Source organism: Phasianus colchicus, chromosome 8 (genome assembly GCF_987193195.1).
Source record: "Phasianus colchicus chromosome 8, bPhaCol1.hap1.1, whole genome shotgun sequence".
Lineage (NCBI taxonomy): Eukaryota > Metazoa > Chordata > Aves > Galliformes > Phasianidae > Phasianus > Phasianus colchicus.
Window position 1 is genome coordinate 12370332 of NC_143443.1, and position 25420 is coordinate 12395751.

A 25420-nucleotide genomic window follows, 5' to 3' on the forward strand; every position below is an offset into this window, starting at 1 on the left:
TAAAAATAGAAGAATAGAAACTGCTTTAATTCAGCCTTCCTTAGAAAGGAGCCCTCCCACTGAATCATCGGGCAACAGACAGTTGCAACGAGCCCAAAGCGAGCGAGCAGTAGCTGGTCAGAGGGGCTATGGTGGAGGAACCCCACACAACACCACTCTTGGTTGTAGCCCTCATCTGTAATTTGTCCTCTTCTTTTTTCCTGTAACACTCAGAGACCTTAAACTCAATATAATCTGTTTATAAAACCTTAAAGGGAATATTTTAGAAGGAACTAAAAGCATGGGTTTTTTTGTCCACAGATGAAACACTGGTGTAGTTGAAGACTGAATCTGTAGTGGAGTGTTAGTCAATTGTAAACTGTAGGAGATGTGTGCATTTTACACAAACTGAATACAGAGGAGAAGGACGAATCTGCATCACTCCAACTCTGATAACGTGCACGGCCTTCGGAATTCCTGTCCCCGCTCGTGGAGCCATTTATTGGACACTGCAATGACATGAAGGTATTTGGTCACTGCATCCTTCAGTTCATCCTTCTGGCTAAGCTACGAAAATTTTAAAAATCCAGCGCTTCAGAACTTTAACACATACACAAATGTGAATTTGGCCTAATCCATCAAAGGGGAAAAATACCTTTCAATAGCTACAAAAGACTATATTTTAGATATAAATAAAAAATACACGGTATTACATACATAGTAACACTATGTATAGAGAGAGGCAGATTTCTTCAAAAGGGACCTAACATTTCTGCCTGCTTTTTATTCTACTGTGAGGCCCAAAGGAAAAAAGAAAGGCAAAGCAACCCACAGGCACCCCCTGAGCTCCAGGTCGCAAGCAGCAGGAGCATCACCACGGACACTTACCCCATTTGTTTCCAACTAGTACTGGGCAGGCTGCGTGCCGTGTGCTGTAATCTCCTTCTCCACTTGGAAAGAGATTGTACCAGAATACAGCTGTTCCCTGGAAATTGCAGTGGAAATCCTCAGCTTTTTGCTCTGTGTGATACCAACTTACTCAACAATAAGATAGAGGAGCATTTGTATTTCAAAGATTCCTTTTAAATTGAAGGTTGTTTTCCTTATTCTAACATTCTTTGCTATGGAGAGAGACTCTGATTTACTTCATGTCCAAAACGTGACTACGAGCCAACATGCAGCAGCTCAGAGGGCCCTGGAACCACCAGTACAGCTCCAGCAGCTTCACTTGTGAGCAGCCTGTGACCAGGGCTCTTTTCCACATAAACTCACTGTGAAGCTTTCTTTCAAATGTTCAATCATACATGCTTTACCGTTTGTGCGGGTAAAGAGAGGACAGTTAAACTGGACAATAAACCCTTCTTACCTTTTTAGGCCAAACACTTGCTCCTACTTCAGGAAAGACGGTAGCTCCCCCTGCTGACACATCACTCATCTGGAAAGGTGGGAAAAGGCACAGGTAAGCTGCAAGCCACTGCATTCCTCAGATGTCACGTTTTAGTAGAACAAATAATTCAGCGACTTATTTTATGCCTCTCACTTACTGACCAAAGGCTGCACGATTAAAAACATTAAGTAGGGCTAAAACCCACCTGTTTGGTTTGAAGTGCAATAGCCCTGAATGATAAGTGCTGAAATGTCATGGCAATGAGCGTGCTGTAAATCCTGATGCAGATATAAAAGTGAATAGGCAGTCAAATATTTTAAATTACTACCAAACTCTGAGGGAAAAGAACCTCCTTAAGCACTTAAGCACAGGTAAGAGCATGACTTACAGGCAAGTTATCTGTATTTCTTACTATGAAGTGATGGCTGCCTTCATCTGCAGATCACTTCAGTTTAAACAAAAGTAATGAAATAATTCAGCTGTACAGGATGTGCAGTGACAAGACATTATTGGCAAAAGCACATGGCAGAAATGTATCACTTACATAAAACAACCAAGTAGCAATTCTGTTGCCTGTTCCCAGTTCTTTAAAAGCATCTGGCTCATCTTTCTGTGAATAAAAGCAAACAGCTTTGATAAGCATTTCATTTTGATTATTGAGCAGCTAATGACAGACAGCTGCAGAGCCAGCAGTGGACAAATTCATGCAGAAAAATTTTCATTCACTCTAGTCAGGGGCAGAAACAGAAGGTAAGTGTACCTATTTAGAGAAGGCATTCAAAATGCTACTGGACAGGGAAGTCGTGCCCAAGTTGCTAATGGGTAAGAACAACTGTACCATCTGAAAATTAGTATACAAATGCACTTCAGAGCCACAAGGGTAATTATTTCATTACAGCTACTTCAGCCTTCTCATCCTCCCCCAAGAGGAGCACCAATGAGGGCAGCTCTCCAGCCCCAGGCCCAGCCAGCCCCAAGTGAGCCCTGCTCCCTGCTGTTCCTCTGCCCTCGCCAGCCTCCCACCGCTGCACAGCCTTCTGCATCCTGCGCTCCTCCCTGGCACACAAGCATTTGGAGCGCCACAAAGAGCCCCATGAGTGATTCATTCAGCAGCATGCTGCACTGCAGCTGCAGAGCACCCGTGGCAGCCATTCCTGAAGCTTTCAACAGGAGTAAGGTAGGTGCATGCTAAACATGAGCGTGTGGCTGTGGCAACACCAGCCCAGCGCTGTGTTCAGAAGGGAGCACTAGATTTAAGGAACAAAGCCCCACGTTGGGGGGGTATGAGCTAGCTTTTGTCACACTTCTACTTTAGTTGTTTTTTTTTGTTGTTTTCTAAACACTCAGAGCCCACCTCCTGTGCCCGCTATTTGTGTGCGCTAAAATTTCCAGCAATCAGTATTTCAGAAACTAACCCAAGCATTTCCAAACAGAAACTGTTAAATCACTTGCAATGCTTTTGAGCATGTGCTTACAGAGCAGAAATTCTGATTAATAGCTGGTGGCTTGGATTCACAGCACAAGGATAATCTGAAAGCATTAAATCACAAACAAGTGTGCCCAGTAAATAACCAACTGAATTCAGTGTAATTATTTCCAGCACTCTGAAATTTAAGCTGGAAGAGAAATAAGTTTTGAATTTCAGTCAAATAAAAGGGGGATTGTGTGATGAGAACTCAGTAGTAAAAAAAAAAAAAAGAAAAAGAAAAAGCCGTTTCCAATCTGAGTAGTCTGTCAGCAATCAGCAGCTGAAGAACAATAACAAAGAGCGCTTGAACAATTTCTTCAGCAGCATGGAAGATGCCTGCATCTCAACTATGGCAGAAGTAGTGCTCTCTCTGTATGGCATGGCCAGCACGGTAAGCTGCAATGCAACTTTTACTACACTGCCTCCAAAACTTTCCTTCTAGAAAAGGGCATCCAGCTGTGAGCCCAGCAGCCACATTCACCTTAACTGCACTGCAGACCCCTGTGTGCCAGCTCAGTGCATGGATGCGCCATCCTCTGTGTGTCAGGAGCACAGAATATACATGGAGCATCTATGCAGTTTGACTGTATGTTATTCAGTGGCTTTACATTGCCAGTACCTTGGTCAGCTAAAATAATTCTAAACATGGTTCCAGTTTAACAATAAAGCCAGTGCCCTTTGCTTTGTTAAGAAGCGTCTGTCATCTCCTTAAGAATAGCTCCTTATAAATTATGGTTTTGAAGAAGACCCTTGTTGCTCACGATGTCTGAAATGTTTCTCAGTTCAGCTGGTGGTTTAGAGGGCTTCTCCGCTAACATGGATTAGAAAAGTTGAAGAGCTACAAAATTTAATTCACGATAAAGAACACAAGTTGTGCCACAGCCAGGAGGCCCAGGCTTCACCAGGTGACTAGGAGGCTCTCCTCCATCTACTTGCCCGTGCAAAGTCAAAGTGGGGTTCATACTGTCCTCCCACTCCATAATTTGCCACCTGAAAAAGAGAAACACAGCGCTTGTGAAGAAGAAAGAGGTGGAGACTGGAAACAGGACTTACCCTTCCAAAATCAAAATGAGGCTCATATTGGCCTCCTACTCCGTAGTTGGCTACCTACAGCGAAAGGAGAAGCACAAAATCTAGTAAAGCTACTTTATCCAGACAAGAAAGGTCAAGAATTTGACTGTCAATTTTGACTTGAATTTGACTGTAGCCTTTTGATAGATGAGGTTTCATAATTAAGCTATAAGAAATCACAAGTCTCTGTCAGCTGAAATATACCATGCTCCTGGAAGCCACACTGGGTTTATTCACAAATGAATCAGATTTCCAAGAGACATCCCACCAATACACCACCCTGTCCAGAAGCTGCAAACCACTCTGAGCATTCCTGCCTGTGACAGCTCATTCTTTTTCACACCAACCGGTCCTTTCCCCTTCCTCCAGGGCAGAAAAATACTTTTTCTCTGTAGAAACATTATAGGCAATATTCTTTTCCAAATAGCTTGTATTATTCAAATCTAAATCACTTTTTGACCTCTATGCCATTTTCACATCTCTTTTTCCTCTTCCTTGCATCTACTGTGTCAATTTTCAGCTAGATGCTTGGACACTTTATTACCAGGAGGCTTGAGGGAGGGCTCCAACAGCCTTCCTGGAACCACAGAACCACAGTCCTGCTTTCTAGGACTAATGCTTTCTCAGTGGAGCAGCACACTTAAAAGCCTCAAGCAAATGAACAAAGGCACTTCTTTTTTAAACAGAAGATATTCAGGTTACATTGTTGGCCTTTTAGGACCAAGGATGGGACTGCTAATGTAAAGAAAATGGGGAGAGAATGGTTGTTAAGTACCTTTCAAATTAAACTTCTGTCATCCCAGAAAAAAAGTTCCACCCTTCAACCACAAAACTTAGTTTCATTAGTATAAATAAAAAGAAATCACATTCATTCTGATAAACATTGTGAGCTTTGCTTATTCCCTGCAGCAGCAACAAGCTATTTCACACTATAGCAAGTGCTACTCTGCAATTACAACTGCTTCTACCTCCCTGTGAAGAATAAGTCATTCTTCTAATGATCTTAGATCCAACCAGATACCAAATTAGCTGGCCCTGGATGTAATGTGACAACCTCCCATACAGGAGCACTGTTCTACATGCACTACCATCCAAAATGAATTGCACCATACTTGTGGAAGTCAGTCACTTACCTGAAGTTCCTCTGCTGTGGAGACATCGAGCCCTGTTAAGTCCTGTATCCTGGTGTTAATGCGAGATACCACAGGGCTTTCATATCCAGACAACCAAGCACTAAGTGGAAAAAGACCAATACATTACAAAAATACGGTAGAAGTAGCCAGGAGGGTAGCAGTGCAAGTGCTACATTTGGGATTGCTTCAAGTTTGAGATTATCTTTTGTAGCTTGCAAAAATTTGGTAGGTCAATCAGAAATATTTCCAAGAGTGCATACAATAAATGTGATTCTGGTTTAAGGTAGCTCTAAGGGCCCTACTTCCCACGTGGGACCAGCAAGTGATGCAAGAAAGGGTTCCCAACAGTGACCTTTGGTTCAAGCTGTGTCTCTAAAACAGGCACGCTGCAGTTCTGCTCTTACCCGTTCCAAACAGCTAATTTAGACCGCCCGTTTGATGCAGCAGTTGGGAAAAGAAGAAGTAAATTACTTTAGCATGCACAGGTTCTATGTGAACATAACTCAGCTCTTCTACATGTCACCACATCCACTCACAGGTGAATGCTGTGCATTCTGTCTACTCACATTACTTACCTATGCAATGATACTAAACATCATTATGAAAACAATTAAGTAACGCATAAAACACTTCATTTCCCCTGTTGAACAATTTCTACTAAAACAGCCTACCACAAATCTGGTATTCAGCATGTTTCAGGAAGTGATTTTTAAGGGGAAAAGTATATGTATTTCTATAGATACGAAAAGCCAGCCTCAGAGTTTCAAAGACATCTTTAAACATCTTCTGTTGGTAAATCAGGCATCCACGTACCAACACCAGCATCCCAAGGCTCAGCAGTGGTGGCTGCTGCTGTTTTAACAAGACTGTTGGACTGAAACACCTGTGCACAGTGCCTGGCTGCTAAGAACATCGTAGAACTGCTATAAAAATGAATTTTCCTCAAGTCTACAATAAAGATTGATTTGCTTTCATCTAAAAATTTGTATTTACAAAAAAAAACCACACCAAAACGTTGTGTTGGAGGAAGGGTAGCATGACACGTGACAAGACACTGACACAGGTTACAGAATCTCTACGAGCATGGATTTTTTTTGAAAGAAAAAATGAACCACATGTAAACGACTTGCACAAATGCAAAGATTCATCTGCTTCTGCATACTGTTAGTATGTGTGAGAAAGCGTTACAACGCAGCAGCCTTGGAGATCAGGAGAAAGCAGAAATCATCACATGAAGTGCTTCCCAAAGCAGCAGCATCAATGCAGAGCCATGCTTCGCAGCCACATGCAGGCAGCAGCCACAAGCACTGTGCACCCCAAGCTGAGTTCATGCCCAACAGCAGCCCCCGGAGCCCTCTGCCTAGTGTGCCACACAGGCTTTAATAAAAAAAGGAAAACAGCACCCTTCTGTACTATGCTGAGTATTTAGAACTGCAGCGGCTGCCCTGTGTCCCTCCCTGTGGCGAACACTGCCTCCTTCATGAAGTAAAACTACAACACTTTTTAAAAATGAAGTTAATCTTTGTCCTGGGGTACAAAGGCAGCCTGACAGGTGGAGGACCCCGGGACCTGTCATCAGGCCATCCAGCATCAGACTTCACTCACTGGAGGATGTCCCGCCTCAAAAGACAGCCGTGAGCAGAGCCGCTATATTACAGAAACGTAAAGAATTATTTCTCTAGGAGTGCTGAACTCATGCTGCAGGATGTGTTTTTCCTCCCACCATGAGCCAGCTTTTAGCAGTGCTTATGACTGCTGCACACAGCTAGCCACATTTATGCACCACGCCTGTACGTCTGCATCACATCTCTTCTGACACAGATTTCAATAGCACAAAAGCTTTCTGCAGAAATAATGTTATATCACTTGGAAAAATGCAGCCTGCTGCCCAGAGCTACATGACGCATGTGGGCCTATGTGCCCCCTGCACAAGTCAGCCTTGTACCGGGCATCACAACGGCTGTGTCCTCAGCTACAGCACAGCAGCACCACAGCAGGGCAGTTCCAGTCACTGCTCACACAAAACACCGCCTTCCCCATTTAAAAACTTTCTAAAATGTATTTATCTGGGGGAAAAAAAAAGTAAAACGGTGGAGAGGTAACAAGGAACAAATAAAAGCCCAGCCTGGTATTTCTGAATTGGAAACTTTACCACCCGATACGGGTGGCTGCTGGGAGGAGAGGAAAAAAGCAGCTCTTTGAAAGCCGTCTCAGATCCGTGCTGGTGCTGCACACAGCACAGCCTGCCCGTGCTCCGCACCCTGCTGGCAAGGTGCCCCTTTCACACAGCCTGCCACGTCCCACACCGCAACAGCAGTCCTCTCACAGACGAATGCTGTCATTTCTAAGAGCGTTTGCTAGGAAAGAATGTTTGATGAGGGAAAGCAGTCGGCTATTAAAAAAATAAAGCAAGCAGTCTTTTTGGTTTTCAGGAGCAATGATTCATCTGTAATCCAAACCAGCTCCAGCAGCCCTAAGCAGGAGGACACTTCTACCAGCAGCTCTGCACGAGTGCAGCCACCTAGCACTAACAGCACAAGCTCCTCATGCTCCTTTCCAACAAGCTCTGGCTCGCACTACTCGCCTGGATCACAGCAGCACAGCGATGCCTTGTTTTACCCAGCACGTACCAGTACTGAAGATTCGTGGTACAGGTGAGAGACAAACACAGCCTCTTCCATTGTCAGGGTGAGCAGAACATTTTAGTCATTAGTAGCACCAGGCAAGGCATGCTAAGCAAACTTGGGAACCCCCATTTTAGTTACCACTAGCACGTAGAAGTATTTTCTATCTCAGATGACTGCTTGCTTTGTTATGAGACAGACAGCTCAATTAGAAAGACTGAAATTGAAATTAAAATTAGTCCAACTTTGCCCCACACTTAGAGATGAAGCAGTACAGCCACAGAACAGACTTCCTTGGACTGGGAGTACCTTTGGAAGACGTTCCCCTTACCTCTTAGAGACTCTGTAATGTGCTGTGGTCAGTTTCCCAGTCTCGGGGTCATGAACAGTAGCACGGCTCAGCTACAAAAAGAGAAAGGACAAGGGCTTACCCACCTAGCAGGCTGCTTTTTGCCAAGCCACAGGTGTTTGAAAGGGTTCCGATTGGTCTGGATGGTATGCAATGCTCTTAAATTAGCAATATTTGAAGGGCAACAGAAGCTGTAGCTGCCACATCCAAATCAAAACAAATTCGGTGAAAAAATTTGGTTAGATTGTCCTTTCACTTTTTTCCTCCTGTTTTTCCCTTTCCTTTTTGCTGTAAACTACAGACTTTCTGCAAAAAAAAAAAAGTATGATGCTGAGTTTCACAGACAGTTCCTCTTCATGCAGAAGTTTAACTCCTTTGTGAACTTAGGCTTAATGCAGATGGAATGTGTGGCCAATCTTTAACTCTACTGAAAGTGGGAGGGAGATCGGGGGCGCAGTTCCTTTCAGAACCAGACAGCAAATTTTGGAAAATGTTTGTTAAATTCAAGACTTGCACTACTTTATAGATGAAGTGAAAAGAACCAAGAGATCAGTCAAAAACCAAGCTTGCTTTCTGCCAGATTTGTGCTGGCAGGAGGCAGAAGGGCCCAGGAGGAGCAAGGGGCACTCCTGGGCACTGATGCTGTGTGACTAACAGATACACTGCGTGTGCCAGTCCAGCTGTCACCACATGGCAATGCCCTCGAGCACCTCTCCCATGTGTTAAGGCACTTCAGGTGCTCTGCTAGATTTTGCAATGGGAAGGAGGATAATTTTTTGGCTGGTGGCAACAGCAAAGAGAAAGGGAGTACTAAAATCACTGCAGTCCACTGAAGGTTTTGTAGCATTGAATATTTTGTATGCTGAATAAGAGACGTGCTTTTTGCACAGATCATCACTTGAGAATGGATACTGAGAAGGTGATAAAAAACAAACAAACAAAAAAAAAACAATAAACAGAGAGCAAACACTCCTTCTAGCTGAAGGAAAAGACTGAGAAACTCAGCAGTAACAGCCTGTTACAGGATCTGCGTATGATAAAGCGATGGACTACAAAGCCAAAGTTGTCTTTATAGACCACCTCTTTTCTCCCCATAATGAGCAGAACCTACGTACTCATTACAGGCCCAAAACATCTGGCATAGAGCTCTCTTACCTTTTGCTAATTCTGTAATGTGCCGTCTCCAAGGCTCCTGTTATGGGGTTTGAAATGGTGGCTCGCCTCAGCTGTGAAGCGAACCATCAGAACAATTGCATTACAAAGCAAATACTGCATCACAGCAATCCGACCACTCAGAAGCCTAAGGGGAAATGCCACGCAAGCCTCTATGCAGACCACCCAAACCACCCAGTCACCTTTCAAGGTGGTTTTTCTTTTACGGAACCGGGGAAGAAAATCATAAACCATAAAGATGGGAAGGAGGGGGACCCTCCCATTTTATTGTAAAGAGAGTTTAGGAGAGAATTTGTGTGTGGTTTTCCTGTTTGTTTTTAAATGTATGTGTGTGTAGATATTTTTTTGAAAGCAGCAGAGAAGATCAGCTTTTTCAGGAAGCAGCGTTTGCACTTCTGGAGCAAGAGCAGCAGCTGTCTGAATAAAGCAAACTGGAAGCTTTCCTTTTCTTCATACTGCAACAATTGCTGCAAGCAACACAGTATTGGGACAGGTATACAATTGGTCCTTTGTTACTCTGTCCTGCACGTGCGTTTTACAGTTACATTGAATCCAAGCAATGCTGTGATATTGTATACATGAAAGATGAGTAGAAGCCTACCTTCTGAATGCTTCTGTACTAAACGCAACACTGCAAACTTCTTTAACAGTAACTGCTAAGAAAACCTACTTGCTTTGTCCATGGGCACATTCACATTTTGTTCCTGGAGTGTGAACTCCCAGCTCAAGGCTTTGCCCTTCCCTCTACTGCACTCCATTTACTCGACACTGTCCCATCTGTGTTAACACCAATTCAGATTCCTTGTACTGCCAAGACACTCCACTGTTCAGAACGGAAAGCTTCAGTTGCAGAGCTTACATTTCGGAAGAAGTTGCACATTTTGGTGAGCTCTAGGCACAACATGGACATCAAGTCCCACACCAAACACAACTAGCATTTTTCTACTGTTAAAGGAAACTAGGTTCGTCAAAGCCTCCTTATACCAGCTGACAAGAACAGGTGCCAGGGACTCTGAGCAAGCAGCTTCTCACCCCATCCCACACAGACACATGTAAGAATCAAGTCACAAACGTTGACTCCAGACAGAGTCCCAAAGCTGGATGTTAAGCCTCCCTCCCGCCAGCTCATGGCAGAGCAACACACGGCTGGACACAGATCACACTGCAGGATCTTCTAGGAGGCAGCAACAGCAACATCCCTGGGATCAAGCAGGGGACAGGCCATCCTTCTGCCTTAAAAATAATGCTCCTGCTGCATTGGTTTCTGAGCACTACAAAGCCTCGGCCACAGGAATTATATGGAACACTAACAGCGTTAAGATTCTACATCACTGAACTCCGAATCTGCAGTCTTTGACACGAGCCAAACATTTGACAGGAGGAACATCTTGGCAACTCTTGAAGTTTAAAATAGCCACGTGTTCAGAGAGCCATTCAGGCTCTTATTTTCTGCACTAAGACTTATTTCTACATCATCAAGATATCAAGTCATGCTTCACGGCTATAATGCCAGGTTTTGCAGCAGCAAAGGGGCTTTATCACCAAGAGACAAACAATTGGCCTCCAACCTTTCGACCTGCAGCAAGGCTGCTGGCAAATGTTTTATGGGTAAGTGAAAAGAATCATTCGTACCTCCATATAGCTCTGAGCGTAACCTCAGAAACACAACACATCAGCCTTTAGGAAGCTTTAAAATCCACTTCAGGCTACCCAGTACCCAGTGTGGTGGCCAAGGGCAGCCTCAGCTGCCATGTGCTCAGATATAAGGCACCACTGGCTTACTTTGCAGATGAAGCTAACTGTCCTGTACTTAATGCATTTCTTCCCTAATCTTCATTTGCTCAGCTCTCTCTGGACAATAAGCCATTCAGGCTGGAGAAAGGAAGCAGGAAAATTATACTTAGACGACTTCAGATCTTATTTTAGAAATAACTGATAGCTTGGAGAAATTGAGTTATTTCCTTATATCTGCATCTTAAATGCACACGATGCACTCATACCAGCTGGATTCAGCTGGCAACTCAGTCAGTTCTTTGTTTATCTTGGACACTCCTGTTCACTCTGACAGCTGATTTGGCTTGGAACCAGGCCCTCAGAAACAAGAACCTTGGAATCCAGTTTCTGAAACAGAATTTGAAGAGCTGGAATTCTGAATAAGCAGCATAGCAGCACTGATAAGTCTTGCCCTGCTGTAGCTCCTTCACCTGCAGGTAACTTCAGAGCCTGGGAGACAGAAGTCATTTTTATATTTCTATACTGAATGGGCCATTCCTTACTGTCTATAGAGTAACGTGGCACTCCAGAACCAGAGGAAATCCTTTCCCTAGAAGGCTCTCTTATCCATGTCATAATTGTGGCAAACAAACAAAAAAGAGAGAGCCTGATGACAAGTATACTTCAAGGCAGCCTAGCTGCAGTACGTTTGTTTTCTGTTGTATAATGCTCTCCTCCTCTTCTGAAACAGTGTGCACTGAAACTGTCTGCCACAAGAGCCTAACTGTTGCCACCTGGCTTTTAATTACACAGGAATTCCAGCTTCCCCATCGTCTCCTAGAAAGAGTGTCACCACAAGCTGTAAGTGAGAGAAGCAACACGTGAGCACAGTGCACACAAATCTGTGGTCAAGAGAGACAGTCACACACACTCACATAGAAAGCTACATGTGGATTTAAGATTCCAAAAGACAAGGAAGTGTAAGGCATTTACCCTTGGCTTTGCTAGTTCTTTCACAGTTTCAATCTCTTCATCAGAAATGATATCAAGAAAGCGAACAATTCGAGGCTTGTCCCACTCATCTTCCTGTTTGACAGGGCCCAGAATGTATCTAGGATTCCTGTTTCCATCGTAGTAGCGGCAGAACAGTCTTTTTTGTCTCCGAGGAGTCTGAAAGCAAGGTGGAATGAGATAATCAGAAAGCTTCCATTAATATCTCTAAGAAACATAAAGATGTCCTGAGAACAACAGACAGGAACAATTCCCTTTAAGAGATGCTTTAAGTTTGTGAAATCATAGAACAATTGAATCATTTGATTTGGAAGAGACCTTTAAAGGCCACCTGGTCCAACCCCCCTGAAATGAACAGGGGGACACCTACAGCTCCATCAGGAGCTCAGAGCCCTGTCCAGCCTGACCTTGGCTGTCACCAGGGCTGGGGCACCACTCTAGGCAGCCTGTGCAAGTGCCTCACCACCCTTATTGTAATATACTTCTTCCTTATCTCCTCTGTAAATCTCCCCTTTGAAATCATTTCCCCTTGTCTTATCACAGCAGACCCTGCTAAACTGTCTGTCCTCTTCTTTCTTAAAGCCCCTTTTGTTACTGACAGGTTGCTATGAGCCTTTCCTTCTCCAGGCTGCACAGCCCCAGCTCTCAGTCTGTCCTTGCAGGGAGGTCTTCCATCCCTTGGATCATTTTTGTGAACACACCCCAACAGTTTCCGTGTCTCTCCTGTACTGAGGACTCCCCTTCTGGATGCAGCACTACAGGTGAGGTCTCACAGTGCAGAGCAGAGTGGCAGATCCCCCTCCCTCGCCCTGCTGACTGCACTGCTTTGGATGCAGACGAGGACACAGATGGCGAATCAGGCCCAGCTGGCCAGTTTACATACCTACATACATCCCAACTGGCATGGCAAATATGCCTGGCCTATAATTCCTTGTCAGCTGGATCTGGTGGAAGCGTTCACGTAATTTCACCCCACATCAATATCAGTGACAGTACAGATTTGCCCATTTTCGCTGTGATTTTGCAGAATTCCAAGATTAATGCCAATGAAAACTATGGGTTAAGCTTGTCAGTACTTTAAGCAAATTAACGTTACTCTGTAATACTGCAACAAGCAGTATTTCACACAGTCCTACTAAAAACAGTTTTGTCACTAAAGAAATACCAGTTCAGTACAATTACTTAGCGTGTCCAAGCTAGTCAGCAGTAATACTCTTTTCCTATTGGACAGAATCGAACAGGGAATAACTCCACCACACACACCAACCCTCAGCTTGACACACACAGCCACCTGCTGTAACAGTTCCTTGCTTCCACACCACACACAGATTCTGGACATTGTTTTGTTACAGTTGGTTTCACACGTTTCGGAACAGTCTACTCCACTTTACCATTTTGAGACCCTCCCCACGGCACAGCATTTCGTACTTCCTTCTCTCAGGCAGGTAATCCTTTTTCTTAAACTCAGTTTCCTTCTCTGTCTGGTCTTCTGCATCTGTACTGGACTTATTGGCTTCTTTTTCTTTGGCCATGATATATTCAAAATACTTCATGTTTCCATTTGCTCTTTGATGCTCAGGATCTGTTGAAAAAGAGAGAATTATCACCGGCAAGTCTACAGCTTGCAAAAGAAGTATTCAGAAGAGACAATACACAAAAACAAAAGCAACATATGCACGCCACTGCTTCTCAAACAGAAATCAGAAACATCTATTCTGGTCTGAGAGTATTCACAGGATAACCAAAACTCCAAACTAGGATGGAAAAATGCTAGCCTGCAGCACAGCCAGTAGAAAATAACATGAGCTGTCAAAGCAAAGCTCAATTCATTCACAGTTAAGAAAACAATTACTGTGAGGCCAGGATCCTCAGTACATGCAGGTTTCCAAGCACAATAAGCAGGGTTTGGCCATTTCAGCCAACCCAAGCAGAGCAGGAGGGACGAGGAAATTGCAATGGGCAGGCAGAGCTGGAACAGCATGACTGGCTTCAAGCTTAACAGCTTGGGAATTAACATTTCTGGTGAGCAAGGTTTTGTCAATCATTAACCTTAAAAAACAAAAAATGTAAAGCTTCAGTTCACTAATAAGTGGTTCTCATTGGCCTTTGATATACAGATTATGTTTATGTTCTTCACACAGCCCATCAGTGGGATATTTACAGAAGCACAAATTGTTTTGGTATTTCATTTTAAAAAGCCTTAGACAAGGCAAGAAATCAGTAAGACCAAGAGTTCTCAGAACAAACCCCTGGGTAACACCTGCACAACCACAGGGATGCATCTTGCTGAGCCTCAGCTCTCTCCTGCACGTACCCAGTTCAAGAAGGCGCTTGGTGAGCATCATTGCTTTGCTCAGATCCCCCTGCTGATACACAGCATAACTCAGGTAGTCCAGAATATAGACTTTATCTGCAGAAGACACTTCTCCCTCATCCAGCTGTTTCAGAGCTTGCTCCATCCAGAGCTCAGTGTGGTAGTAATCAGCCTCTGTGTACGCAATCTTCCCCAGCTCAAAGCAATCTTCAGCTGTTAAAAAGGATTTGTGCTTTACACCTGTATTTGAAACAAAACAGAACAAAGACTTTACACAGAACACTGTACTGGATCACTCCTCAGAGCCATGTTCAGCTACTTCCTGTTCTTCAGAGCACCATTTATTTCTGTTGCTGTTGTGGTCTTTAACATCTCCCTTCTGCAGTGGCTATTTGTTGAACATCCAGTTTAAGTATTTAAAACCTGCAAACCCTTAGCAGAAGATAAAAGTGGTTACATGCAGTTTGCCATTGCCAGAATACCAGAAACTAGCTAACTGTCTCTACAATTTGTGGAAAAGAAAAGAAACCCTCCTTCCTCAAAACACAGGACTCTTTGAGCAAAAGTAAGCTAAGGAACAAGCTCCAGAAATCTGTTTTCAAAGATACTCTATTATTTCTTCAAAATGTTACTCAAGCACACCTTGTGTCAGCAACAGCTTAGCAAAGGACAAAAAGAAAATGCCAGTGAATTCCCAGCTACTTGAGATTTCTGAAATCAGTCTATTTTAGAAACATCTGAAAGGATCTCTGGAAGATTAAAGTAGTAGTAAGTAAATGACAGATTCCTATTTTTGCCACTGTAAATGAAGGCCCATGGAAAAACCACATTTCTTTTTGTGGTAAAGAAAGCATTTGAGATAAAGTAAAAAAGGAAACTAAGACACAGATTGAAGCTTTTCTTCTTGCCCAGGACTCGTCTGCTTTACAGCTACAGTAAATTCCTGATTACATCTTAATACATCCTGGATTTCTCCCAGCAGCTCCCACTGCTGCGTTCCAACAGGGGAATTCCATTGAAGACATGCCTTAAGAAATTAAAGAACTGAAGAGAGGAATATCCTGCAGATACTAACACCCTGTGGGTGTTGGCCTGGGATGGCCAATGATTTCAGGCTTCTGAACATGAAGCCACCTGTAAGCTGTAAGGCAGTGGAAAGCTTAGGGGATGCAGTATGGAGATAGGCTGAGTGCTCTCAGACAGGCACAAAGAGATCCTCTGGAAGGAATAACAGCTTGCAGAGCTGTACTCTGGTACATTTAGGAGCAACATAACATCCAAATGTGCAAGGGCAACTTAAAAGAGTGCTTAAAACAGCAGCCATCAAATATGGCTATTAACCAATGTAAAGAAACAGCACAGCCTGTGAGGCAAGAAGAGAATCAGTAAGCAACACAAAAGCAGTTCTGATCAAAACTTGCCCACCTCACTAAGGCAAACTCCCTGGGAAAGGAGACAAAGAGCGCAAACAAGTGAGCACGTGGCACGTTCCTCTCCGTAGCTCTGAAGGCCAAAAAAACAACATTCTCTCTTTTATACTCTAGGGCTTTGGGGTTCTGCAGTAACACTTGATCATGCACAGTCTGGACAGCTTATTGCTTCAAAAGAAGCAATAAAATGCAGTCCATCCAAAGCACTTTGTCTTCTATTTCTGTGCTGTCTTAGGAAAAGAATAATGAACAGCTTATTGTAGTAGAACGAATCTGCAGCTCTTTGAGACAGTCTTGAGCGAAGCCCAAAAGCAAGGTTATACAGCATAACATATAAAGCCAATTACCCTTAATTTTATTAGACATCTGACCACAATGAGCGCTTCCAAAAACACAGATGGATTGTGCAAAGTTGATTTTTTGCCAGCTGGCACAGTACTGGCTTCGAGCAGAGGAAACAAGACAAAAAAACTAGCAGAGAAGAGCCTTCTAACAAGGAAGCATGTCTCCTGCATATAAACCTGCTCCTCTTGCATAGTGCCACACAAGCTCACGTTCTTTTGTATGCGTGTGATAATGGTCTCTCCCTTTGTTTTTTTACAGTTTATACACTCTGTGAAGCTGAAGCTCAAATACAACTGAACTTTTTCACCACAAGGAAAATACAGCATATTGATTCTTTTTATTAAAACCTATTAACACTAAATTATCTTACCACCACTAGAAGAAAGACACGTGACTTAACTAAAAGGAGATCTTCAAGCTCAAGTACAAGGAGACTGCTACTGATACATTCACAGAACACAGTTAAACAAGGTGGAACATTGTGAAAGGATTTGTAATCTGGACATTTAGTAGAAGTTCCCAGCGTTACTGCAGATAACACCTGTGATCCTTACCTGGAAGATTCCCTCTTGAGAGGGTGTCTGTATCCAAATTATACGTGTCTTGAAGCCGCAAGAGGGCTTTTGCTGCACCAGTCTGATCTTCATCATTCGGAAAAAACTGCCGCTGGATCGTCATGTTGGAGATGAAGCCTGGAAGAACAGGAAAACACTTGGCCTTCTTTGCCACAAGAACTGTACCAACTCAGTGCATTAAATGAATGACTCCCTATTCCAGGGAAAGCCAACATTTCAGGAAAGGCCATTAGTGCAGATTTGTTTCAAAAGGAGTACGCCTGATGCTTTGCTTTGCTCGGAAACTATTTATGCCATAACATAGCAAAAAATAAAAAAAAATAATGTTACATTCAACACATAGCATAGGCCAGGCCCCAGCACGCTGCAGTGATCTGTGCCTCTTTAGGATCACCAGGGTGACAGCAGACCTTTTCCAAATGTTCTACTATTTTTTTCAGGATTCTACAGCTGTTCAGAGGTGAAGTTCCAATTACTGAGAGTGCCCACCACTCTGGGCACCTGCTCATACCAGCCCACACTCCCTGCCACTCAGATCTGTCCTGCCTGAGGGCAGATCTCTGCATGATACTCTACAATAATTGTTTAATCTTAAACATAACCTGAAACACATTCATGACACATAGCAGTAGGAGCACGCTGGTCTGAACATCCCACAGATATTCAAAATCCTCAAGAGCAACTAGCAACTAGCTCTCGAGCTCTGGGGAGAGAAGGAAAAGAGAACAGGATGCTGAGGAATTGCTGGAAAGCATCTTCCCTATCTCCTCCAAAGCCAGGCTCCCCGAGGAGACAAAGCAGGGTGTAATTACCGACAGTATCAACAATATGGGTTCCAAAGCCCAAGGATGACTGCAATGCCAAATGCATACAAAACAGCAGTTTTTCAGCTGCCTATTTTATCATAATATAAACCAAGGCCACACACAGCACAGCAAAATAAAAACTTTAATCCAACTCCCAGAGATGACAAACAACAGGGAAAATAAGCTGCAAGCAAGGTGCTATACAACATAGTTCCATGAGTCTCAAAGAGCTCCATAAGTAGGGAAAAAACTAACACTGTGACCAGTAATTATCAAACTACTGCAGCACCCTGTGTTAACATGCTCCAGACAAATCTGCTGTTATCTCAACCCTTCGAGCCCGTGTTGAGCACCAAACTGCTGCTGTAATCTTCTTTTCAGTGGGAGGACTGCCCATCTTTCCCCTTCTGCTTCTACAGTCAGGAGACTCACAGGCTGTTTGTACTGTGGGGGGAAACAGAACTCCACAGAGCTGCCAGAAGGAATGGCATCAGCAAAGTCAGCCATGAGGACCCAAGTCTCAACAAACAAACAGCCACTGATGTTGTCAGAAAGTAACTTCTCTACCAGACAAACTCTTTTGTCTCAACATCCCAAAGCACAAGTCTTACAATGTTCCTGCTCCAAGTACAGGGCCAATGAGATGGTTCTTCTTATCAGTGACTAACACTGGATCTTTTCTGACAGCTCCCTTTGTCATTTTCTACTACAAACCTAAACCTAACATCAACTAGTTGTTGAGATAGATTTCCACAGGTCAAATATAATCAGCCCAGCTTCCTCGTTACTCGAAATCTATTTCACAGTCAACTGATATGTCCACTTCTCTACTGAAGAGTTTCTACTCTGGTAAAGGAAGCAAGGCAGCCAATCATTTACTAAACTCCTTCAGATCTATTTCACAAATGCTTGGACTCTACCAGCATTCAGGTTTTGTGCCACTATACCCTAAGGGCACTGAGCACATCAGTAGCGACAGCACTCAAAGACAAGTTCTCCACATTTTGCATGCTGAAGAGGTATTTTCCCCTTTTTTCTTTTCAATGGAGCTGTCAAACTTTTAGATGCAATGTCATGAAAGACAGGTGAGTTCATGAAGCTAGCCCTGACACCTTGCACAATTTAAAGCCTCCAAAGAGATGCCTCTGGTTAAACATCAGTTTTTCTAAAATTTGTGTAAAACTCCAGTAATAGCAGGCTGACATCAAGACAGTGAGCCTTCTGCAAAAAACTTGCTTTTTTATGATAGCCTATCAAAAGCAGACTTACAAACCTAATTCAAAGCACTCCCTGTGAGAGACAGTCAAGGAAGTACAATCATAATATGATCTGATCACTGCTTTTGCTACTAGCATACTTACCATCTGACATGTCCTTCAGAACCAGGCTCTCCAGCTCGCCCCACTCTGTGTTAAGCCGTTTCATCAGCTTGAATGCATTTACAGGATGTCCCAAAAAACCTTCAGGGTCTTTCGTAGCAGTATCTGTCAACTTATCTAATTTCTCTGCCCATCTAGAGTGAAGACACACAGTCATTAAAGTTTCTTGTAAAAGTTATAAAACTGATTTCAAGCTACTCAACAGACTCAGACAATAAAAATCCCAATACAAATTGCAAACTATTTTCTATATATAAAGCACTTCTGGAATGAACAAAAAGGTCTTTTTTTTTTTTTTTAATCATCTTTGGCTGCAGCCAAAATCTCGAAGTTGTGGGGGTTTTTTGTTTTTCTTTGTTGAGATGCTGTTGAATGAACTCTTTCCTACAATGCCAGTGGAGTACACCAGCAGCTTTCGTGAGCAACTAATCAAGAACAAGGCTTTATCCACCTTTTTTCCTAGACACACACCCCTAGATCTACGACAAGCCCATTCCTTCCCCACCACAAGACTGCCTTCCATATCGTAGGCTTGCAGTAAAAAACACACAGCTCTTAGGTTCCCAAATGAGAGCCCGGAACAACTTTCTGGGGCTGTAATTCTGACTCCGCAAACTTCCCTCTTTCCTTGGTGACATCGTCCATTCACAGATCCAACATGCTCTGAAATACGCAACTACTATTGTTCATCTGTCTGTCACCCCAGCAGAAACAGCGAGGGAGTTCACTCCAGCAGGCACATCAGTCACGCTGAAAGCACCAGCGCTGTGCTACTGTGCATCTGCAGACAACGCAGCTTCCCCTCCCTGAACCAAACAATGCATTTGTTGAAGTGAAGGCATGCAGCAATAACCTGATACGTTAGAAGAGGCTGCAACCCACAGAGAATACCAAATGTCAACCACAAAATGAAAAACAAATAGAAAATCTGAAGCTACAGAGGATTCTGTACAAGAGCTGGCATTCAGCATGCTCCGAAATTTGGCGTGCCTGAGACATCTGCTAATGTGCCACACTGCGCTTTCCTTCTTTCCATACTGTCCTGAGATGTTTTTCTATGCTCTGACAGCCCCCACCCGTGGTTCTGTCAGCAGCAAAGTGACCGACAGGGCTCCCAAGCAAATGGTGTGCTCCACTTGCTCCTATGGACCAACTCCTAGCAACACAGGAGGGCTGACCTGAAGCAAGCCCGAAGAAACTCGTGTCAACAACTTGTACATTTACAGTGCACATGCACAAACCCGTTGTACATTTCCCATTCGATGGCTATCTAACTTCACGACTAGTGAGAGTCACTGCCATTATCAAGCCACAATCACGAGTCCAAGATTTCTGCCAAGTACTTCCCATAAAAACCTCGACAAGACACACAAGGTGTGAGCCATCCTCCCCGCTCCGGTGAGTCACCAGCTTTCATTCAGATTAAGTCAAAGCAAGCTACGAATATCTTTGAGTACAGAGCCCAACAAGCTCTAAAGATACAAGAGTTCGTCCCACCTTCTTCTCTCTCGGTCAGTTATTTCAACTTTTTCCCAACAGCTGTCACCTCCAATATAGCAAAAACAAAGCTATCTGATTAGCTATATTTACACATTTTTGTTGTTCAACCTGCTTGGAGATAATAAGACAAAACCAGAAGTCATTACTGGGGACAAAAGCCTGGTAATAACTTCTAGCTTAATCTTTTCCTCAGAGGCAAAATTCCTCAGGTGTAATGAGCCTTGGGAAGCATTTTTTAGATAAGGCCGGACTCAAATTATTAGCTATCAGCGTCATCAAACAAGCTCCTTACTTTTTGATCTGTTCCAGCTTGCTTTCCTCTGCCTTGATGTAATCTTTCAGTGAAATCACCAGATCTTTCTCTGTGTTAATTAAGTCTGTCATATGGCCTAGAAAAAAAAGTTGAACACTTTGGTTAAACAAGGAGAAACAAAAACAAACAAGAAAAACTGAAAACAGAAGAGTCTTATTCTCTTCTGTTTTCTTCCTCTCTTCCTTCCCCAAAATGCTCCCACATCCTGTTAGCTAAACTGGAAGGAGTACTTGAGCAAAGCTTCTTGCCTTTTCTTTTTTTGAGGGAGAAAATCTCATGTTGGACAAAGCTCGTTGCCATGGAAATTAACATAATATCACTTATTTATTATTAGAACTAATTCAGGATTCATTTGGAAAAGGAAATAGGTTGGAACAGAGTAAGCTTCCATCCAAACATACATAATACAGAACAAATAATGACAAAGCTAAATATATAAAGACTTCATCTGTGATACACAATAATACTTCAGATTTATTTTTAAGCTCACTGGCACGACTCCAATAGGACCCAGACAACCTTAGTTATTAATTAACAATTGTTTTCCTTCCTGCAAGCAGGCAGCAGAACAGGTTCACCATGAAGTGATGCAAGTCGCATCTTCAGCTGCGTCCCACAGCACTGGGAAACAAGAGAAGGCACTCTGACATACTGGTATCATTATGTACCTCCAACATTGTTTTGCTTGCTTTTATAAGCATGTATCAAGACACACCAAAACTGTGTTTAAAATTCAATACCCATAGGAATATATAACAAAACAAAGCCTCATCAGACGAATTGCACTGACTGAATTCAAAGATATTGAATTCAAAAGAAAGAAGCCAATCATGCCCTAAAAGCTAGTAAGTGGATTTAACTCTGTACCAATAAAAGCCTTGCACTCCATTAACACATCACTGCAGAATCAGTATGACAGTCATTAAGAAATTCTTTCAGCTATGTAGCATATACACCAAAGCACATCGCACCAATTGAGGTGAAGAAGTCTGTATGGGCATAAGAAAAAGGCAGCAGAAATCCAAGGGCAACGGTGTACCACATCTTGTTGGATGCCATAGCTGTAGCTCACAGCTGTCACCTCACCAGGTACCTACAAAAGAAACAAAGCAGGTGAAACATCCCTACTCACCACACACTCGACTCATGAGACAGCTCATTCTCTCAACTAAGGAATATCTTAGAAGTCATCATGCTGCCTTGGAATTCACAAAACGTTGGGTTTTTTTCCCCATATGTGAAAGCTTCATCTTTCAGGTATCCTGTCTCCTCAGCTGAATGAAAACAACTGCAGGTACTAACAGAAATAGTTTTACAGCTCTTCCGAAGGCAAGATGATTAATTTAGGGAGGAAGAAAGAAAAGAAGAAACATTACTAAGTGGCTCAATCTGCCTGTTTAGGGAAGAAAAGGATTTGCTTTGGACTGAGTTGCAAAGTAAAATCTGGAGAGGGAAAGCTGGAGGCATGCTTTGTGCCCACGCCAAGTCAGAGCCCTCAGCCCCACCGAAGCAGCATTCCTCCCCTCCTCCTCACCTGCTTGTCCCGACCACGGGCAGCCAGGCACCAAGCTAAGTCCAACTATTCCAATTCATCTAAAACAAAACAACCCTGTAGCTCCTTTCCTTCACCCTGGCTCAGCTCCTTCTGTTCACTATATAGCGGCACAACATCCAAGAGAGAGCAGCTAGGAGGCACAACTGGCAGCCAAAGACAATAACATCAGGCAGTGTTATTTCTGGTAGCAGCATAGGTTCAATGTGTTCGTGGAACTGCAGCTCAAAATGCAATGAGCAGAAACCCAACTCTACAGCTAGCCTGAAATGCTTACCTAGTTTTCAAGGTAATCCAGAGATACTGATAACATCTGTATGAGATCCTGTGGCTGATATTAGCCCCATTAAATGAGAGCTCCAATTGAGTAATTGCTTAAGTGAACAAGTCACATCTGAAAGAAGTACTCTCAAAGACAATTATTTTGCTACTCTTTCCTTAAAAAAAGCTGTGTCCAAACACACCTCTCAGCTCCTGCTTTGCTCTGCAGAAAGCTGGATGCCTCCCGCTCACTCGGCAGCCAAGCCAACACATCTGTGAATCAACCACCAAGCACAAACAGTTTGACTGCACGATAAGTATTTGCTAACATTATCAGTACTCAGAATTCACTGAGCTGTTTGTTTACTGGCTGTCTGTTTACCTGCTCCAAGCTTCACCAGCACACTGAAGGAACTGGTGGCAATAATCACAAATTGCAACAAGGGAAACTCTGTTTAAGTATGAAGAGAAACGTCTGTCACAGTGACAACAGTTGGGTATAGAAGAGGCTCCTAAAGAAACCTCGTTTTCCATTGAAGGACTTTCAAATAGGGCAAGCCCACATATAGCCCAGCCCAAGCTCCAAGCTCAACCGGCTCCAAGCAGAAGGTTCAGCTGGATGACATCCAGGTCACCTCCAATTTCATTTGTTCTTCGCAGTCTCCAGCTCTCCTGCCTTTCACAAAGGCTCAGGTCCTGCAGCGATGTGCAGCCACCCAAGATGACTTCCCTCCCAGCCGGAACTCTGAGCTGGAAGCAGAGCCCAGGGCAGCGGCCAGCCGTGCAGCTTTCACTGCCCTAGCAGCAGTTGCTAAGTAGCACGGCTTTCAAAACTTCTGCTAGAGGATCACTATGTGTTCCCAAATCAAAGAAAATAAGGCTCACTTAGGAAAGGTGCTGGAAATCCCTTACACGCATGAACTGCCAAGTAAGTAGGGTTAATCTCTTCCTGTCAGAGACATACAGTAAACCGATATGAAATTGCTCTCTGTCACTGCCGTCAGTCTGGCTCTCCTCCGCAGCTGTGTCACTCTGGAACACACCAACATGGCACATGAGCATCTCAGAGAGGAGGGAGCCTGCTGCCCACATACAGAGCAAACGGTTCCAGTGGGAGTGAGGCTGACAGCTTCAACACAGGAGTTCCTCAACTTTCTGCAAGATGTATGTTTGCTTAGCTTTGAAACTGTGAGACATGACTGAGTGGGAAAAAATGATTGGGAAAAAAAAAGCAAGGAACAGACAAGCACGAAGATACAAGTAAAACAGAGCAGCGATATTGCCGAGTGTGGTGTGGAACTCTGCTAACAGTAGGGACATGCAACAAATGCCATTTCAAATGACGGACCTCCAAGATGAGTTTTATAGAGTTGTCAGGGTCGTATCAGAGAGGATGTGCACGGAGTACCCATGCAAGCAGAAGGGAAAGCAAAACTAAGACCAAGTACACGATGAAAAAGCCTCAGAGCAGCCAAATCAAGACAGATGGTGGCTGAAGACCATAGCATCCCACGAACAATACTATTACACAGCAGTTCTCACCATCCGTCCTAAGCTCCCTGGTGCCCACCAGGATCCAGAAAGCAAGAAACTGCTGACAGGAAACAGAAACTGAGCATTGAGTTCGGTGTGAAATTATTCTGGAACGGCTCTAACTTAATGCCAAAATAGCTTTTTTAAATTCAGGTAGTAAGCAATCTACTGTAATGTAAGAGAGTCAAAGTGAGCAGAGTTTGAGGGCAGAGGAGAGCAACACAAGCAGTGGCAGCTGCCCCTGCAGCAAGGCTCCTTCTCTGAACAGGGCTGCAGCCTGAGACTCCTGACTGGAATCCTTACCCAAAATGAAAGAACCTTCCCAAAGTTCTTAGGCACTAAGTGCCACTTTCCAAAGTTTTTCTGCTGATCTGGAATTTCTGCCTGTTCTGCTGGTTTGTAGTACACGTAAAGGACTTTGTGTCCCTCCTTCTATTTGAAAAGAATCAAAAGCAGCAGAGCCCACACCTCTAAGAACTTAAGTTCGTCTTCCAACTCCTGCATGACAGAAGCTGTTTGCCAGTAAGAGATGAGAACGAATTCCAGAGCCAACATCGGCACCGTGCTTGAAGTTTCAATCCTGCAGAGCAGGGAAGTCCACACACAAGTGTGTAACCCGGGGATGGAAGCACGTTTCCAGTAGGTTTCTGGCACGGCAGGACTGAATGGAGACAGCCCTCTCCAAGCATGCTTGTTTTGGCTTTCCAAGCCAAGACAAAGAGCTCTGGCAACGCAGCAGAGCGCTTATCTTATTAGACGCAACAAGCAGAAGGCTATGCTCCTATTCACGTCTCAGCACAATATCTGCAGAGACGTTTTCAGAATTAAGAACGCTCACAACGAAAAACCCAGTGACCGACAGCTGGCAAGCAGTGACAGCGGGGCTCCTTCCCGCTGAGCGGCACCGCGCAGGCGATGTGCCCCTTCTTCTCCAGGGGAGCAGCAACTCCGCCCGACGTTACTGGCAGCAGGCGCCCAGAAGCGCGCAGAGCGAGTGACAGCGAAGACACCGCGTCGACACGGGCCCTGTCGGCAACCTCCGCGCTCAGAGTCCGCGTATAAAATCGGTCGTGTTTCAACGCGTTCCCGCACCCGCACGCACGGCACGGCGCAGCGCTCGCGAAGCGGCGCCGCCTCTCAGCCTCACCGCCCGCAGTCCCGGCCCCGCGGAGAGGCTCCGCCCGGCGCGGCGCCCCGGACGGCGGTGCGGGCCTCGGGCCGGCGCCGCGCTCCCGCCCCCCCGTTACGTAACGGCCGGCAGGGCCGGGCACCGGCGGCGCGGCGCCTGCCACGTATCGCCCCCACCCCCCGCGGAGCCCGTCCCGTCCGGCGCGGTAAGAGGCGGCGCGGCCGGGCCTCACCTGAGGGAGCGTGCGGGCCGCGTGCCGCAGACGGAGCCCCGCGAGCCGCCCGCCGCCGTCACGCTCCGCGCGCGCGGTGCCGCCCGCCGCGGCTTTAATAGGCGCGCAGGCCACGCCCTCCCGGGCCGCGCGCGGCGGGGGCG

The 25420-nt window shown here is 44.5% G+C and overlaps 2 protein-coding genes across 8 annotated transcripts in view; one reads left to right on the forward strand and one right to left on the reverse strand.

Annotated features, from left to right (window-relative positions):
- P4HA1 (prolyl 4-hydroxylase subunit alpha 1) lies at nt 1-25401 on the reverse strand. Of its 6 annotated transcripts, none has more exons than XM_031602959.2 (15): nt 25278-25401; nt 21542-21663; nt 20550-20646; nt 18740-18891; nt 16552-16689; nt 14223-14462; nt 13300-13490; nt 11891-12067; nt 7994-8064; nt 5039-5138; nt 3771-3824; nt 1911-1976; nt 1346-1414; nt 868-964; nt 1-488 (listed from the first exon to the last, which is right to left on the reverse strand). In XM_031602959.2, exons 2-15 carry the CDS (start codon nt 21627-21629, stop codon nt 418-420), a joined length of 1611 nt encoding a protein of 536 aa, XP_031458819.1. In that variant the 5' UTR covers nt 21630-21663; nt 25278-25401; the 3' UTR covers nt 1-417. The 6 variants fall into 6 exon arrangements, with proteins under 6 accessions (XP_031458819.1, XP_031458815.1, XP_090001081.1 ...); XM_031602955.2 differs by lacking the exon at nt 3771-3824 and adding an exon at nt 3888-3941; XM_090144955.1 differs by lacking the exon at nt 7994-8064 and adding an exon at nt 9167-9237.
- Nucleotides 25174-25420, forward strand: part of NUDT13 (nudix hydrolase 13) — a 29436-nt gene continuing 29189 nt past the window's right edge. The window contains exon 1 of one of the 2 annotated variants that reach the window (XM_090144963.1): nt 25174-25250. The gene's annotated coding sequence lies outside the window, so the exon portion shown is untranslated. The remainder of the gene's footprint in view (nt 25251-25420) is intronic. The other variant, XM_090144962.1, reaches the window with a different exon arrangement.

Excerpts from the sequence above, each read along its gene's own strand:
- P4HA1 (XM_031602959.2), bottom strand. The coding sequence starts at position 21,629 with ATGGCATCCAACAAGATGTGGTACACCGTTGCCCTTGGATTTCTGCTG. Across the intron at positions 5,139-7,993 it reads CATTACAGAGTCTCTAAGAG|TGCTTGGTTGTCTGGATATG; the intron begins GTAAGGGGAACG and ends TTTTCCACTTAG. Across the intron at positions 965-1,345 it reads CAAGTGTTTGGCCTAAAAAG|GGAACAGCTGTATTCTGGTA; the intron begins GTAAGAAGGGTT and ends TGCAATTTCCAG.